The sequence below is a fragment of the Ptychodera flava genome, chromosome 21, assembly GCF_041260155.1.
Source record: "Ptychodera flava strain L36383 chromosome 21, AS_Pfla_20210202, whole genome shotgun sequence".
NCBI lineage: Eukaryota > Metazoa > Hemichordata > Enteropneusta > Ptychoderidae > Ptychodera > Ptychodera flava.
The window spans coordinates 3,208,613-3,222,051 of NC_091948.1; the positions used below are offsets into that span (position 1 = coordinate 3,208,613).

The window sequence follows — 13,439 nt, forward strand, 5'->3', positions numbered from 1 at the left end:
TAGAAAATACATTGAGTAATCGATCCATGTGTCGACAGACAATGGAGGCTGACTTTACAGCAGAAACTACTTGCTTCTTGATATTCATTAGATGCGATAAACTTTTATTCCAGGCCTGCGCGCTTCTCAAAGGGCAGTCTCATGATTTCAATTAATTTAATCTTTAAGATCGTTATTTGAATTAATACATGTAGATGTTTTGATGTCCAGCCAGGTGTGACCCCGATGTTATATATACCACAGAGTATGATTATGGACAGTTTAACTGGCTATGACAAGAGGCCCTGATAATGTTGTGGTATTTCTGGCCAAGAAAGGAAGTGTTGTAAGAGTCGGTCACACTTGTTGTAAATGCGGTCACACTTCTGGGATTCACGATCTCACCTGGTAACACGCATGTGCCGGAACAGTCCATGTATTTGCTGGCGGTGCTGTTACTTCCATCGGAAGGTTCACAATAACCGCAGTCGTCTCGTATCCATCCGCCATCACAGATATCACGGCAGTCTAGACGACCACTGTTGGTATCGTTCTCAAGTCCAGAATTTCCGCCTAATAAACAGAAAAACAGCATAAAAGTTTTACATAAAATCTATATTACCAGGCGTAATTATGCTCAAACCTAGACGAGGATAATAGGTATATGTAAAAAATGTAAACAATTGTCGCAGATCTTGAAACAAGGGTAGTGTGCTGTTGCTGATTTAATAACGCATCGAACAATTATCTAAAATTTATAGACTTACCAACGCATTCACCACAGTCATCTACGAATGCCGTCCCATTACAAGTTCCGTAGCAATCCCAAGTGATACGGTAGTCACTGGCCGCCTTGCAAAGCCCGCACCTATCCATACCAAAGTCACTGTTTCTTCCCGTTGTCCCGCCGACACATTCATCGCAGTTGTTGATGTAAGCCCCACCGTTGCATATTCCAGCGCAGTCCTCTGTGGCGTTGCCATTACATACTCCGGCACAGTCCGTACTTGCAGCGCCATTACATACACCAGCACAGTCAGTGATTCCCAGACACACCTCTATCAGGAGTAAAACATTATTCTTCGTTAGTAAAATTATTAAGATGGAGTTTAAAGATACCCAAACTACGAAAACTGCTATGCCTTCAAGAATGACCGAGGGTGTTCTGTTCTTCATGTAGCCTTCTGTCTATGACAGGATACTATTTATAGTTGACATAAGTCCGGGAAAAGATAACTTTTGACAGATGTAACGTGATGGAATGTCGTGAGGCAACAGCATGATTCATGTCTATATGTATGACAATCACACATAACATTGGATATCAGGAAATATAGAAAAGACACTCGTAAAAATGATTTACACAAAGCATAAATAAATAGCATACTAAACTATATTTCACAGATACGTGTACCAAGATTAGTACAAAGTTTAGTACAAAGTTTATATAAAACGCTTATTGTAGGACACTTTTTATCACTTACCAACAACAGACGATGAAAGTACTTCCGAACCAAGATTTGAAGAGCTGAGTAGTCCAGAGTCCGACAGTTGACCATCAATCTGTCCATCAGAGCTTAAGAACAATGATTCAAGGGAACCGAAATCACTTTGAAAGCTGTCCTGAGATCCCTCGGAGATGACTGACTCAAATGGATTGCTGCTGTCTAATGTTTCGGAAGACAAACCGTCATCGCTGAGTGATAGCAAGGACTCGACACTTAATTGGTTTATGGAGAGTACGTCAGAAGGAACAGAGTCCGAATACGAGTCACTTATTTGATTTCCAGAGTTTAGGTCTGATCCCGTTGACCGTGAATCTCCTGTAAAGTCACTTGATTTACCCTCAGAGACATGGGAGAGAGACAGAGATTCTGCAACAAAATCACTTATTTGACTTGCAGATAATAAATCTGAAAGATTTGTGTCTGATGACAAAGAACCACCAGCAATATCGGAAGCCAGCGAGTTTCCAGCGGCGTCACTTCCCTGACTTGCAGAATCTAAGTCTGATGGCACTGAATCTGCATGACTGTCACTTCCCTGATTTGCATGTAAGTCTGATAATGTTGAGTCTGCATGACTGTCACTTCCTTGGCTTGCTGAATGCGATTCTGATAATGACAAATCTGCAAGGCTATCACTTCCTTGACTTGCATGCAAGTCTGATAATGCTGAATCTGCATGGCTGTCACTTCCTTGACTTGCATGTAAGTCTGATAATGCTGAATCTGCATGGCTGTCACTTCCTTGACTTGCATGCAAGTCTGATAATGCTGAATCTGCATGGCTGTCACTTCCCTGACTTGCAGAATCTAAGTCTGATGGCACTGAATCTGCATGACTGTCACTTCCCTGATTTGCATGTAAGTCTGATAATGTTGAGTCTGCATGACTGTCACTTCCTTGGCTTGCTGAATGCGATTCTGATAATGTCAAATCTGCAAGGCTATCACTTCCTTGACTTGCATGCAAGTCTGATAATGCTGAATCTGCATGGCTGTCACTTCCTTGACTTGCATGTAAGTCTGATAATGCTGAATCTGCATGGCTGTCACTTCCTTGACTTGCATGCAAGTCTGATAATGCTGAATCTGCATGGCTGTCACTTCCTTGACTTGCATGCAAGTCTGATAATGCTGAATCTGCATGGCTGTCACTTCCATGACTTGCAGAATCTAAGTCTGGTGGCACTGAATCTGCATGACTGTCACTTCCCTGATTTGCATGTAAGTCTGATAATGTTGAGTCTGCATGACTGTCACTTCCTTGGCTTGCTGAATGCGATTCTGATAATGTCAAATCTGCAAGGCTATCACTTCCTTGACTTGCATGCAAGTCTGATAATGCTGAATCTGCATAGCTATCACTTCCTTGACTTGCATGCAAGTCTGATAATGCTGAATCTGCATGGCTGTCACTTCCTTGACTTGCATGTAGTCTGATACTGCTGAATCTGCATGGCTGTCACTTCCTTGACTTGCAGAATCTAAGTCTGATGGCACTGAATCTGCATGACTGTCACTTCCCTGATTTGCATGTAAGTCTGATAATGTTGAGTCTGCATGACTGTCACTTCCTTGGCTTGCTGAATGCGATTCTGATAATGTCAAATCTGCAAGGCTATCACTTCCTTGACTTGCATGCAAGTCTGATAATGCTGAATCTGCATGGCTGTCACTTCCTTGACTTGCATGTAAGTCTGATAATGCTGAATCTGCATGGCTGTCACTTCCTTGACTTGCATGCAAGTCTGATAATGCTGAATCTGCATGGCTGTCACTTCCTTGACTTGCATGTAAGTCTGATAATGCTGAATCTGCATGGCTGCCACTTCCTTGACTGGCATGCAAGTCTGATAATGCTGAATCTGCATGGCTGTCACTTCCTTGACTTGCATGTAAGTCTGATAATGCTGAATCTGCATGGCTGTCACTTCCTTGACTTGCATGTAAGTCTGATAATGTTGAATCTGCATGGCTGTCACTTCCTTGACTTGCATGTAAGTCTGATAATGCTGAATCTGCATGGCTGTCACTTCCTTGACTTGCATGTAAGTCTGATAGTGCTGAATCTGCATGGCTGTCACTTCCTTGACTTGCATGTAAGTCTGATAGTGCTGAATCTGCATGGCTGTCACTTCCTTGACTTGCATGTAAGTCTGATAATGCTGAATCTGCATGGCTGTCACTTCCTTGACTTGCATGTAAGTCTGATAATGCTGAATCTGCATGGCTGTCACTTCCTTGACTTGCATGTAAGTCTGATAATGCTGAATCTGCATGGCTGTCACTTCCTTGACTTGCATGTAAGTCTGATAATGCTGAATCTGCATGGCTGTCACTTCCTTGACTTGCATGCAAGTCTGATACTGCTGAATCTGCATGGCTGTCACTTCCTTGACTTGCATGTAAGTCTGATAATGCTGAATCTGCATGGCTGTCACTTCCTTGACTTGCATGTAAGTCTGATACTGCTGAATCTGCATGGCTGTCACTTCCTTGACTTGCATGCAAGTCTGATAATGCTGAATCTGCATGGCTGTCACTTCCTTGACTGGCATGCAAGTCTGATACTGCTGAATCTGCATGGCTGTCACTTCCTTGACTTGCATGTAAGTCTGATACTGCTGAATCTGCATGGCTGTCACTTCCTTGACTTGCATGCAAGTCTGATACTGCTGAATCTGCATGGCTGTCACTTCCTTGACTTGCATGTAAGTCTGATAATGCTGAATCTGCATGGCTGTCTCTTCCTTGACTTGCATGTAAGTCTGATAATGCTGAATCTGCATGGCTGTCACTTCCTTGACTTGCATGCAAGTCTGATAATGCTGAATCTGCATGGCTGTCACTTCCTTGACTTGCATGCAAGTCTGATACTGCTGAATCTGCATGGCTGTCACTTCCTTGACTTGCATGCAAGTCTGATAATGCTGAATCTGCATGGCTGTCACTTCCTTGACTTGCATGCAAGTCTGATAATGCTGAATCTGCATGGCTGTCACTTCCTTGACTTGCATGTAAGTCTGATAATGCTGAATCTGCATGGCTGTCACTTCCTTGACTTGCATGCAAGTCTGATAATGCTGAATCTGCGTGGCTGGCACTTCCTTGACTGGCATGTAAGTCCGAGTCTACATGGCTATCACTTCCTTGGCTAGCATGCACGTATGCTAGTGCTGAATCTGCATAGCTGTCACTTCCTTGACTTGCACGCAAGTCTGATAATGCTGAGTCCGCGTGGATGGCACTTCCTTGACTTGCAGAATGTAATTCTGATGGTACCCAATCTGCGTGACTATCACTACCCTGACTTGCATGTAAGTGGGATAATGCTGAGTCCGCGTGGCTGGCACTTCCTTGACTTGCAGAATGTAATTCTGATGGTACCCAATCTGCGTGACTATCACTACCCTGACTTGCATGTAAGTGGGATAATGCTGAGTCCGCGTGGCTGGCACTTCCTTGACTTGCAGAATGTAATTCTGATGGTACCCAATCTGCGTGACTATCACTACCCTGACTTGCATGTAAGTGGGATAATGCTGAATCTGCGTGGCTGGCACTTTCTTGACTGGCATGTAAATCTGATAATGCTGAGTCTAAATGGCTTTCACTTCCTTGACTTGCAGAATGTAATTCTGATGGAACCCAATCTGCTTGACTATCACTACCCTGACTTGCATGTAAGTGGGATAATGCTGAATCTGCATGGCTGTCACTTCCTTGACTTGCATGTAAGTCTGATAATGCTGAATCTGCATGGCTGTCACTTCCTTGACTTGCATGTAAGTCTGATAATGCTGAATCTGCATGGCTGTCACTTCCTTGACTTGCATGCAAGTTTGATAATGCTGAATCTGCGTGGCTGTCACTTCCTTGACTGGCGTGTAAGTCTGATAATGCTGAGTCTGCATGGCTATCACTTCCTTGACTTGCATGGAAGTCCGATAATGCTGAGTTTGCATGGCTGTCGCTTCCTTTACTATCATCGAAGTCTGATAATGCTAAGTGTGCATTGCTGTCACTTCCTTGACTTGCAGAATGTAATTCTGATGGTACCCAGTCTGCGTGACTCTCACTTCCCTGACTTGCATGTAAGTGGGATAATATTGAATCTGCATGGCTGTCACTTCCTTGACTTGCATGTAAGTCTGATAATGCTGAGTCTGCATGGCTTCCACTCTCATGACTTGTGAAGTGTGATCCTGGGTCTGAATGGCTCTCACTGACTCCGCTTGCGAAATTTGTGTCAGACAACACAGAGGACTCATGCAAAGCGTGGAAACTATCATTTGATACGTCAGAAGGTAAGTGAAAAGAATCCGATCTAAGATCACTTAAATGATTCTCAGAAGCTATGTCAGAAGGTAAGGAGCCTGCTTTGAGATCACTTACTTGATTGTTGGAAGGAAAGTCAGAAGGCCATGAATCGCCATGAAAGTTGCTTTCTTGGCTCTTCATATTTTCAATAGACAGATCAGAAGGCCACGAGTGTACAGATTTAGCACTTTCACTACCAGTGAGCAAATCGGTCAAAAGAGTGCCGGAATCAGACGGCCAAGAGAGTGAGTTTTGATCACTGAGTTTGCTCGTTTCCCAAAAGCTTGGCGGCAAAGACTCTAAATCACTTGGAATGTTGTCAGAAGGCCAGGAAAGCGAATAGAGAGAATTTTGTTTATCAATGAATGATAACTCTGAAGGTAAGGATTCTGAATCAAGGGCTTTGCTGTCTTGTGACCAATCAGATGGCCAGGAAAGAGAGTATTCATCACTTGGTTTAAGAAGGAATGATAATTCTGATGGTAAGGATTCTGAATCAAGGGCTTTGCTGTCTTGTGACCATTCAGAAGGCCATGAAAGTGAGTATTCATCACTTGGTTTAAGAAGGAATGATAATTCTGATGGTAAGGATTCTGAATCAAGGGCTTTGCTGTCTTGTGACCAATCAGACGGCCATGAAAGTGAGTATTCATCACTTGGTTTAAGAAGGAATGATAAGTCTGATGGTAAGGATTCTGAACCATGAACTTTGACACCTTGTGACCAATCAGATGGCCAGGAAAGTGAATATTCATCACTTTGTTTAAAAAGGAATGATAAGTCGGAAGGTAAGGATTCTGAACCATGGGTTTTGCTGTCTTGTGACCAATCAGATGGCCAGGAAAGTGAATTTTCATCACTTGGTTTTAGAAGGAATGATAAGTCGGATGGTAAGGATTCTGAACCATGAACTTTGCTACCTTGAGACCAATCAGAAGGCCATGAAAGTGAGTATTGATCATTCTGTTTACCGATAGAAGGGAGGTCTGAAGGTAAGGATTCTGAACCACGAGCTTTGCTACTGTGTGACTCCTCTGAAGGCCAGGCAGAATTTTCCTCGGAATCACCATGCCCATGGGACGGCCAAGAAAGTGAGAGCGAATCACCATGTTGAGTGTTGGTCAGTGAATTTGACTGCCAGGATTCGGAATTGCTAGCTTCACGTCGATGTGATTGATCAGAAGGCAAGGATGGTAACGCCACGTCGCTTTGCTGACTGCCATGCTGTGATTCACCTTCGCTTGATTGCACGCTTTGACCAGCAGAGCTGTTTCCAGCGACGTTCACATCCCACACATTTAAGATGGTAAAACACAGCACAATAATGATCTGCCGATATCTCATACCCATAAAGTTAATATTATGTATGTAGTTTTCCGTTGAAGTGTAAATCAAGTTGTACCTTATAGTTTCGGCCCCTTTTCGTCCACGCACCAGTTTCTTCCTCGACAGACACGGCAGCCAAATTGTGTACGGTCGTGCATTCAAACTACTGCAGTGTCTTTTGGGCAGATAACAGTTATATGATCTAAATCTGAAAGACGTTATTCAGTAAACGTCTTAGTGGGAGGACAATGATTGTGTCAATATAATGTCTATTCATTTCCCATCAGCCCCTTTCATCTGCGGCTTAAACAATTGGCAACGGCATTGTCTCTGAATCAGAACGTTGAATCTGGCTCATAACATTTGGACAGTAACTAGGTTATCGAGAGTGTCCATTGGACATCGTGATTACGTGTGAGGTCCATCAATGCTTTATGAGCATAGGTTCATCTTCGATGGGTTTACATCATCCTGTGCAACTGCTCATGTCAGCACCTTGCATGTAACGGAAAGAGCACGGATTCAACTAATCTGTGACGTAGCCATACCATCTGTCACCCTTGGGGATTCTACGTTAAAATTTCAAACATTCCGCTGTCAAGTAGAAACGCTTTTATTGTCCGGGTCACACGACATGTACCTTACAGCCGTGTCCGGGTAATTATTGCATTCAAACTCAAAATTACCAAGGCCATGATAGAATTATCGATTGTTTCCTTATTCAATCGTAGCTGTCCAGAACGGATATGTTAAGGGCCTGTCACACTCCTATGTCAGTGATCTAAAATTTAATTGGCTTATGATGTGTCAGACTGTATTTCCTATTCATACTTATGTATTATATATATATATATATATATATATATATATATATATATATATATATATATATATATATATATATATACACATACTTTTTTGATCACGTGCTATTCAAACTGTCTAATATTACTCGAGATAAAAAATCAAGCACATTAAAAGAAACAAAACCAAAAAATACCCTGAATTGATGACTAAATGGTTTCTCATGAATGGCTGTTCTCAGAGAAGTGTTCCTTGACTTTCACCATCACATAAAATTATTTGAAAATAGTGATACGTTTGTTGGACTGTTAGTGCTGAACTAAGAATACATGATTGTGACAAGTGACATTTGAAAGTCTGTGATCGACAGACGCTGTATTTCCTCTGCAAAATCTCTTTGTCATCTACTTGAAAGGGAAAAGAGACGTATTTTTAAAATCTTGTACTGACCAACCATGACCACCAGAATCTTTTTAGATTTTCATCCAGGTGAGCCTTGACTAAACTAAACGAAATGTTTTCCAGCCAATCAGGTCACATCTCTCCTGCCTCCCAGAAATATCCAGTTGTAAGTTTGCTTAATTTTTAAATTGTCACTAGTTACATGAATATCAATTTAAATAGAAAGATACCATCAAGGTCTCAAATCAAAGCGTAGCATGCATTTTAGCACTAATACTCGCGTGCTAAGGTGAGAATGGGGCTGAATATTTCATTTAAAATATATATTATCATAATGATATGTTCAGTGGCAAGATGACTTTAGTGGTTGAAACGGTGGCGTAATCACTTTCACTTTGAAATCTCAAAGAAGTATATGCAGTGATCATCTGACATTACGATTTTTTGTAAAAGAAGCCATTCGCTCCTTAGCTGTAACACAAACATGATCTGTAACTTTAAGGGAGTTTTGGGTTTTTGCTTTATTTCAATCGTTAGACCGTCTGTCGTAGAGGAAGCAGGCGTGACATCGACAAGACCGCCTTTCTTGTCTGGTGTGTTTTCTACCTACAGTACCATGGACATACAGTCCCGTCGCGAAGGCGTATTGCTCAGAGAAAGGATATTTGCATAGCTAAGAAAACTCGAATCAACACAGCCAGTCAAGTGTCTTGGAACGTAAACAAATTGTTTACCGCCTTTATGTAATCCGGCATTCTTTAAATTCACTGCCCCGTCCATGCTTAAATCACCGAACAAAATGAACGAGTTCTTGACGCTGCTTTAAGAATTTCGAGAAAGTACATCCCCATTGCATTACTATGCTGAATTTTCTCTAGAACTAAAAGTATCTGGATAGTTAAAGTATGTAAATACTTTGACGTGCAAATATGTTCTGCACAAGCACTCAAAGCTATCGCAATAAAGGCCACAGCGATCTCAATATCACGAGGAGTGTGGTGGTTCTTTAATCCTTAGGAGACGATTTATTATTATATACTATCATTATTATTAGACTTCCTTTCTTGCTTGATGAATATGATAGAACTAATACCGTAATGATTCGCATTCCACGCTGATACAACCAACATGTAAAGTCATTCCCAGGGACAGTATCATAGCGTAAACATGGACATCAGTTACGCTGTGGTACAATCCAGTGACTATTTACTCCGACAACAATCACACAATATGATAGTTCAACACAAAGTTAATCATGGCAACCGACTCAACTTCCAACAGTTTTGATTTTGTTGCCCGGCCATCAGACAGATGCCATAACCTCGAGGTTATTGACCTTGGGTATTCTTGCCTTAAGTAGGGTATGGAAGATGAAATTATGAACTTTTCATTTGTCAAGAAGATAAAGTATGGAACAAATATCCATGGCGAAAGCACGGTCTTGTATCTTGCACATTAAAATAGTTTCTGATTTGTAATTGTGCAGATAAATCAAATTAGTTTAGAATTGGTTTTTACTCTGTTTCCATGTGACGATGCTGCCATGTGGTCACAATCCCTCAACCCACATGGAGGGTATTGTGATGTGATTTCCCCGAAAGGGTACGAAAAAATTACACCATTCCGGTCACGCTGTTCACAATGAACACTAACTGAACCAGTCCTGTAGTCCTAACATACATGAAGGTAATGTATTTGTAGAAATGAGAACAAAGGTTGAGAACGAAGGTTGTAATTTAAGAATTAAATATTATTATTAAATATTATTATTAAACGTGCCTTTCTTCTACGTCCAAGATTAACCAGGCAAACCCCCCCCCCCAGCAAAAAATGTTTCTCTAATCAAGCATGATTATCATCGTTGCACGTGGTCACCACATGAACAAATCTTCAAATATCGCTCTTTCATGTGACATGACTGAGAAACACCACTAGTTTTGACGCGCAAGTTTGATTCCTTGGTCGAGAAAATTCCAAATGTCTTCTGAGGGGATTTTTTTGCAAAAAAGTCAACATTTCGAGCCGATCATGATCACTGTCAAATAATCGTCAGAGACAACCAACTGAAGCCAGTTTTCAAGATACTGTAGTTAAGAGTGCCGTGTGTAAATTTTATCATAGTTCCACTTAATTTTGAAGACAAATCAACTAAACGTTTTGACGGGTCATGAAAGTCGTTGTACATAGCTTCCCTTATATCTGGAAACTTTACCCTTCCGCCCTCAAGGTTTCCCATACCCCAAAAGGAAAACTCCTGATGTTCCTCTTCCATACTCCATACAGACCTGATTGGGTTTTGTACAAATTGCACTCTGAGAAAAATTCGCTTTCTTCCCGCCCGCTACTGGAAAAAAAATTCCCGATAGTTTGATGCGAGAAAAATCGCCACCCTTCCTGACAAGAATACGGTTTGGATAAACTTTTCTGCTAACTCCCCCTCCCTAATATCCAAGGACATTTCGAAGCTTGACTTAATCTTTCAACCAAGAATCACACTAAAAAATCCGATCAATTAACTGTGATATTAACAAAACGCCGCCGACACTTCCATCCACTGCTTATCCATGACCTGCACTTTTTTGTCTGTGTGTCTACCTTCCGTTTACAAATATTGATGGCGGTTTCTTCAGTTACCAGGGGCACCTGTCTCCCCTGGAGATGTCACTCTGCAGATAAACCAAATCACTTCAGCACTGGCTTTTTAATGTTTCCTCGTCACAACCATGTTTAAAGATAGCTTATTCCTTTTTAGGAAAATACTCTAGTCCAAAGATTTAACATTAGCTTGCTTCTTCTTCTCAGTATCTCTCAGAGATTTTAAAGTTAATCCTATTACTTCTCCATTTCAAAGCCTACACGTCACACGGCAGCGAAAGTCTTGAAATGTTGATCCGCGTTCTACATGCCACAGGGCGCCTCTCAAGCAGTTGACGACAAGCATAGGGACCCTAAAGCATCATAACAACATCCTCTGTTATGCTTTTTGCCCAGTAAATCTCACATTGGGCTAACATCACAATCTATTACAATTCCTAAAATCATAAAATGAACACTATGTAGACTGATTTTTGTTGTAAAAATGGAAAACTTTGCAGGGCATGGGGGATTGCCAGAAACACATGTCTCAGAATATTTCTTCAACAAACGATGTAAGTCGTTCATAAAAAATCAGCATTTTTTTCTCTCGCTTTGTTGATTTTGTTGCATATTTAGCATATCCAAATTAACAATGTACCCTTCTCTTTGCTACGACCTTCAGGTGTTAAAGATAAAACTAGTCCTTTGTAGTAGTAGTCGCTGTGGTTTAAACACCGACCAGAAGGAAGCGCTTCCAAGCTTTTTCACTCTTAAAGTTTACTGTAATTGCACTAAGAAATCCATTTTGGTGTTTTACATTTACACAATGTCACACATGCTACACATGTTACACATGCCCCCAAAAATCAAAGGTTGAATAGTTCAAAGGTTAAATAGATCTAAACCATTTCCTTTTGTGTTCCAGCCTTGTTCAAACTCCCTGTAAGCAAACGCCATGGGCATGTTTTCTTAACTACCCACAATCAATTATACAGAAAATAACTGCAGTCTATTTTGGTATATCTGGAACAGAATCCACGGGCGATGCTTATCTGCAGTGCAATAAAGTAGGTGCAAAATCAACAAGCAGCTAATTATTGCATCACAGAATCAGTAGCATAGAACTTTGATGGGGTAAAGTTCGACATTACAGCATGTGTGTGCCGGAACTTGAACCGTAACTTTTACTGCCGAGTTCTCAGTATGGTTCTGTGTTATCGAGTTTTTAAAAAATAATACAGAACCATATACTGAGAAACTCGAGTCAGTGCCTGCCACAGTTGCTGTTACGAAGCAATAAGGACAATTTGATGGTGTCGTACGGTACATTGTTAAAAACGTTGTAAAAAAGAAAGACAGACAGTAATTCGAATGGAAAAATTACTATGTTGCCTGAAATAGCGCATAAGTTTGAAAGGTGATCACGGTGATGTGGACGGGAAAAATGACCGTGACGATGGCGCCTTTGCTCGCGATAAAATTGGCGGGATTATAGATGATCGGACGACTCGTTTTACGTCATCATTGGAGTAAATAATAGCACAGAGATCACGCTGTGCGACGTTCATGTCTATTGTACATGACTGTACTAATCGTCAAAGCGAAACTAGAAAACGTTAGCCGCCATTGTTCGTACAGTTCAGAATAAAACGGATTGAATAGAGAGAATGTGCCATAGCTATTAAGATCAAACAATTGCCGTGTTGTCTCAGGGTAGGTGGAGTTAAACGCTGGAGTCGTGGCATGATTCAGAGCAAGTACTTCATAGACAAACGCAATATCATGCAAGGGTATTCGATTCTCGCCAAGTTGTAATGTGCTTTTTTATAGGTTTGCGACTCCATGCTTTTATAAGATGTGCAAATTTTCATATTCAACTGTTCATGCATATGAAAATCGGAAATTTCAATAAATATTTGACAAAGTATTGATAAACAGGAATTTCTAGATTTAAATTTGCTGCTATGTCGATCATTGGCCAACTGGGCATAATGGTAATTAATACTTACGAAAGACATTTGAAAAAATAAAATAAAACTGCTAATCAGTGTGTGGTGAGTCGTGATTGTAGAGAAACCATGTATAAGGTAATGTTTCGAGAAACTATATTAAAATACACCATGACGTTACAACTTCTCCCGTCTATGGTAGATTCATGTTATGCAAAAGCTCTGTTTTAAATTAAATCGAGTGTGGCAGCCATATGCACATTTCAAGTTTTTCCAAGTAAAAAATTAAGTATGAAAGGTATTAATTTTTGTCTTGCAATGTCAGATATTAATTACCACAGGGAAACACTGTGAACAATAATAGAGAACTCAGTTTACCGACTACCCGTAACACTTTAGTTGAAAAGAAAACTTTAATATTTATATGGATTTTGTGTTTTTAAAGGGCTATAGCTGAAACATGTTGTTCTTGAACCAATTACATCTTCTCAGAATGTTGGAATACAAAGTATAAGCATAGTTGACATAATAACATTGTGCACACTGTGCATTTTGTTTGAACAAATGATCATGATTC

General features: G+C 40.8%; 2 protein-coding genes across 2 annotated transcripts in view; both read right to left on the reverse strand.

Annotated features, from left to right (window-relative positions):
- Window positions 1-3,429, reverse strand: part of LOC139121107 (uncharacterized) — a 26,864-nt gene extending 23,435 nt beyond the window's left edge. The window contains exons 1-3 of the mRNA XM_070685746.1: window positions 1,464-3,429; window positions 747-1,037; window positions 385-552 (exon numbers count right to left, since the gene is read on the reverse strand). Of these exons, the coding sequence (XP_070541847.1) occupies window positions 385-552; window positions 747-855 (277 nt within the window). The 5' untranslated portion in view covers window positions 856-1,037; window positions 1,464-3,429. The remainder of the gene's footprint in view (window positions 1-384; window positions 553-746; window positions 1,038-1,463) is intronic.
- Window positions 1,456-7,154, reverse strand: LOC139122168 (serine-rich adhesin for platelets-like). The gene is made up of 2 exons (XM_070687587.1): window positions 2,799-7,154; window positions 1,456-2,697 (listed from the first exon to the last, which is right to left on the reverse strand). The coding sequence occupies exons 1-2, from the start codon at window positions 7,152-7,154 to the stop codon at window positions 1,456-1,458; spliced, it is 5,598 nt and encodes a 1,865-aa protein (XP_070543688.1).
- Window positions 7,155-13,439: the final 6,285 nt, after the last annotated feature.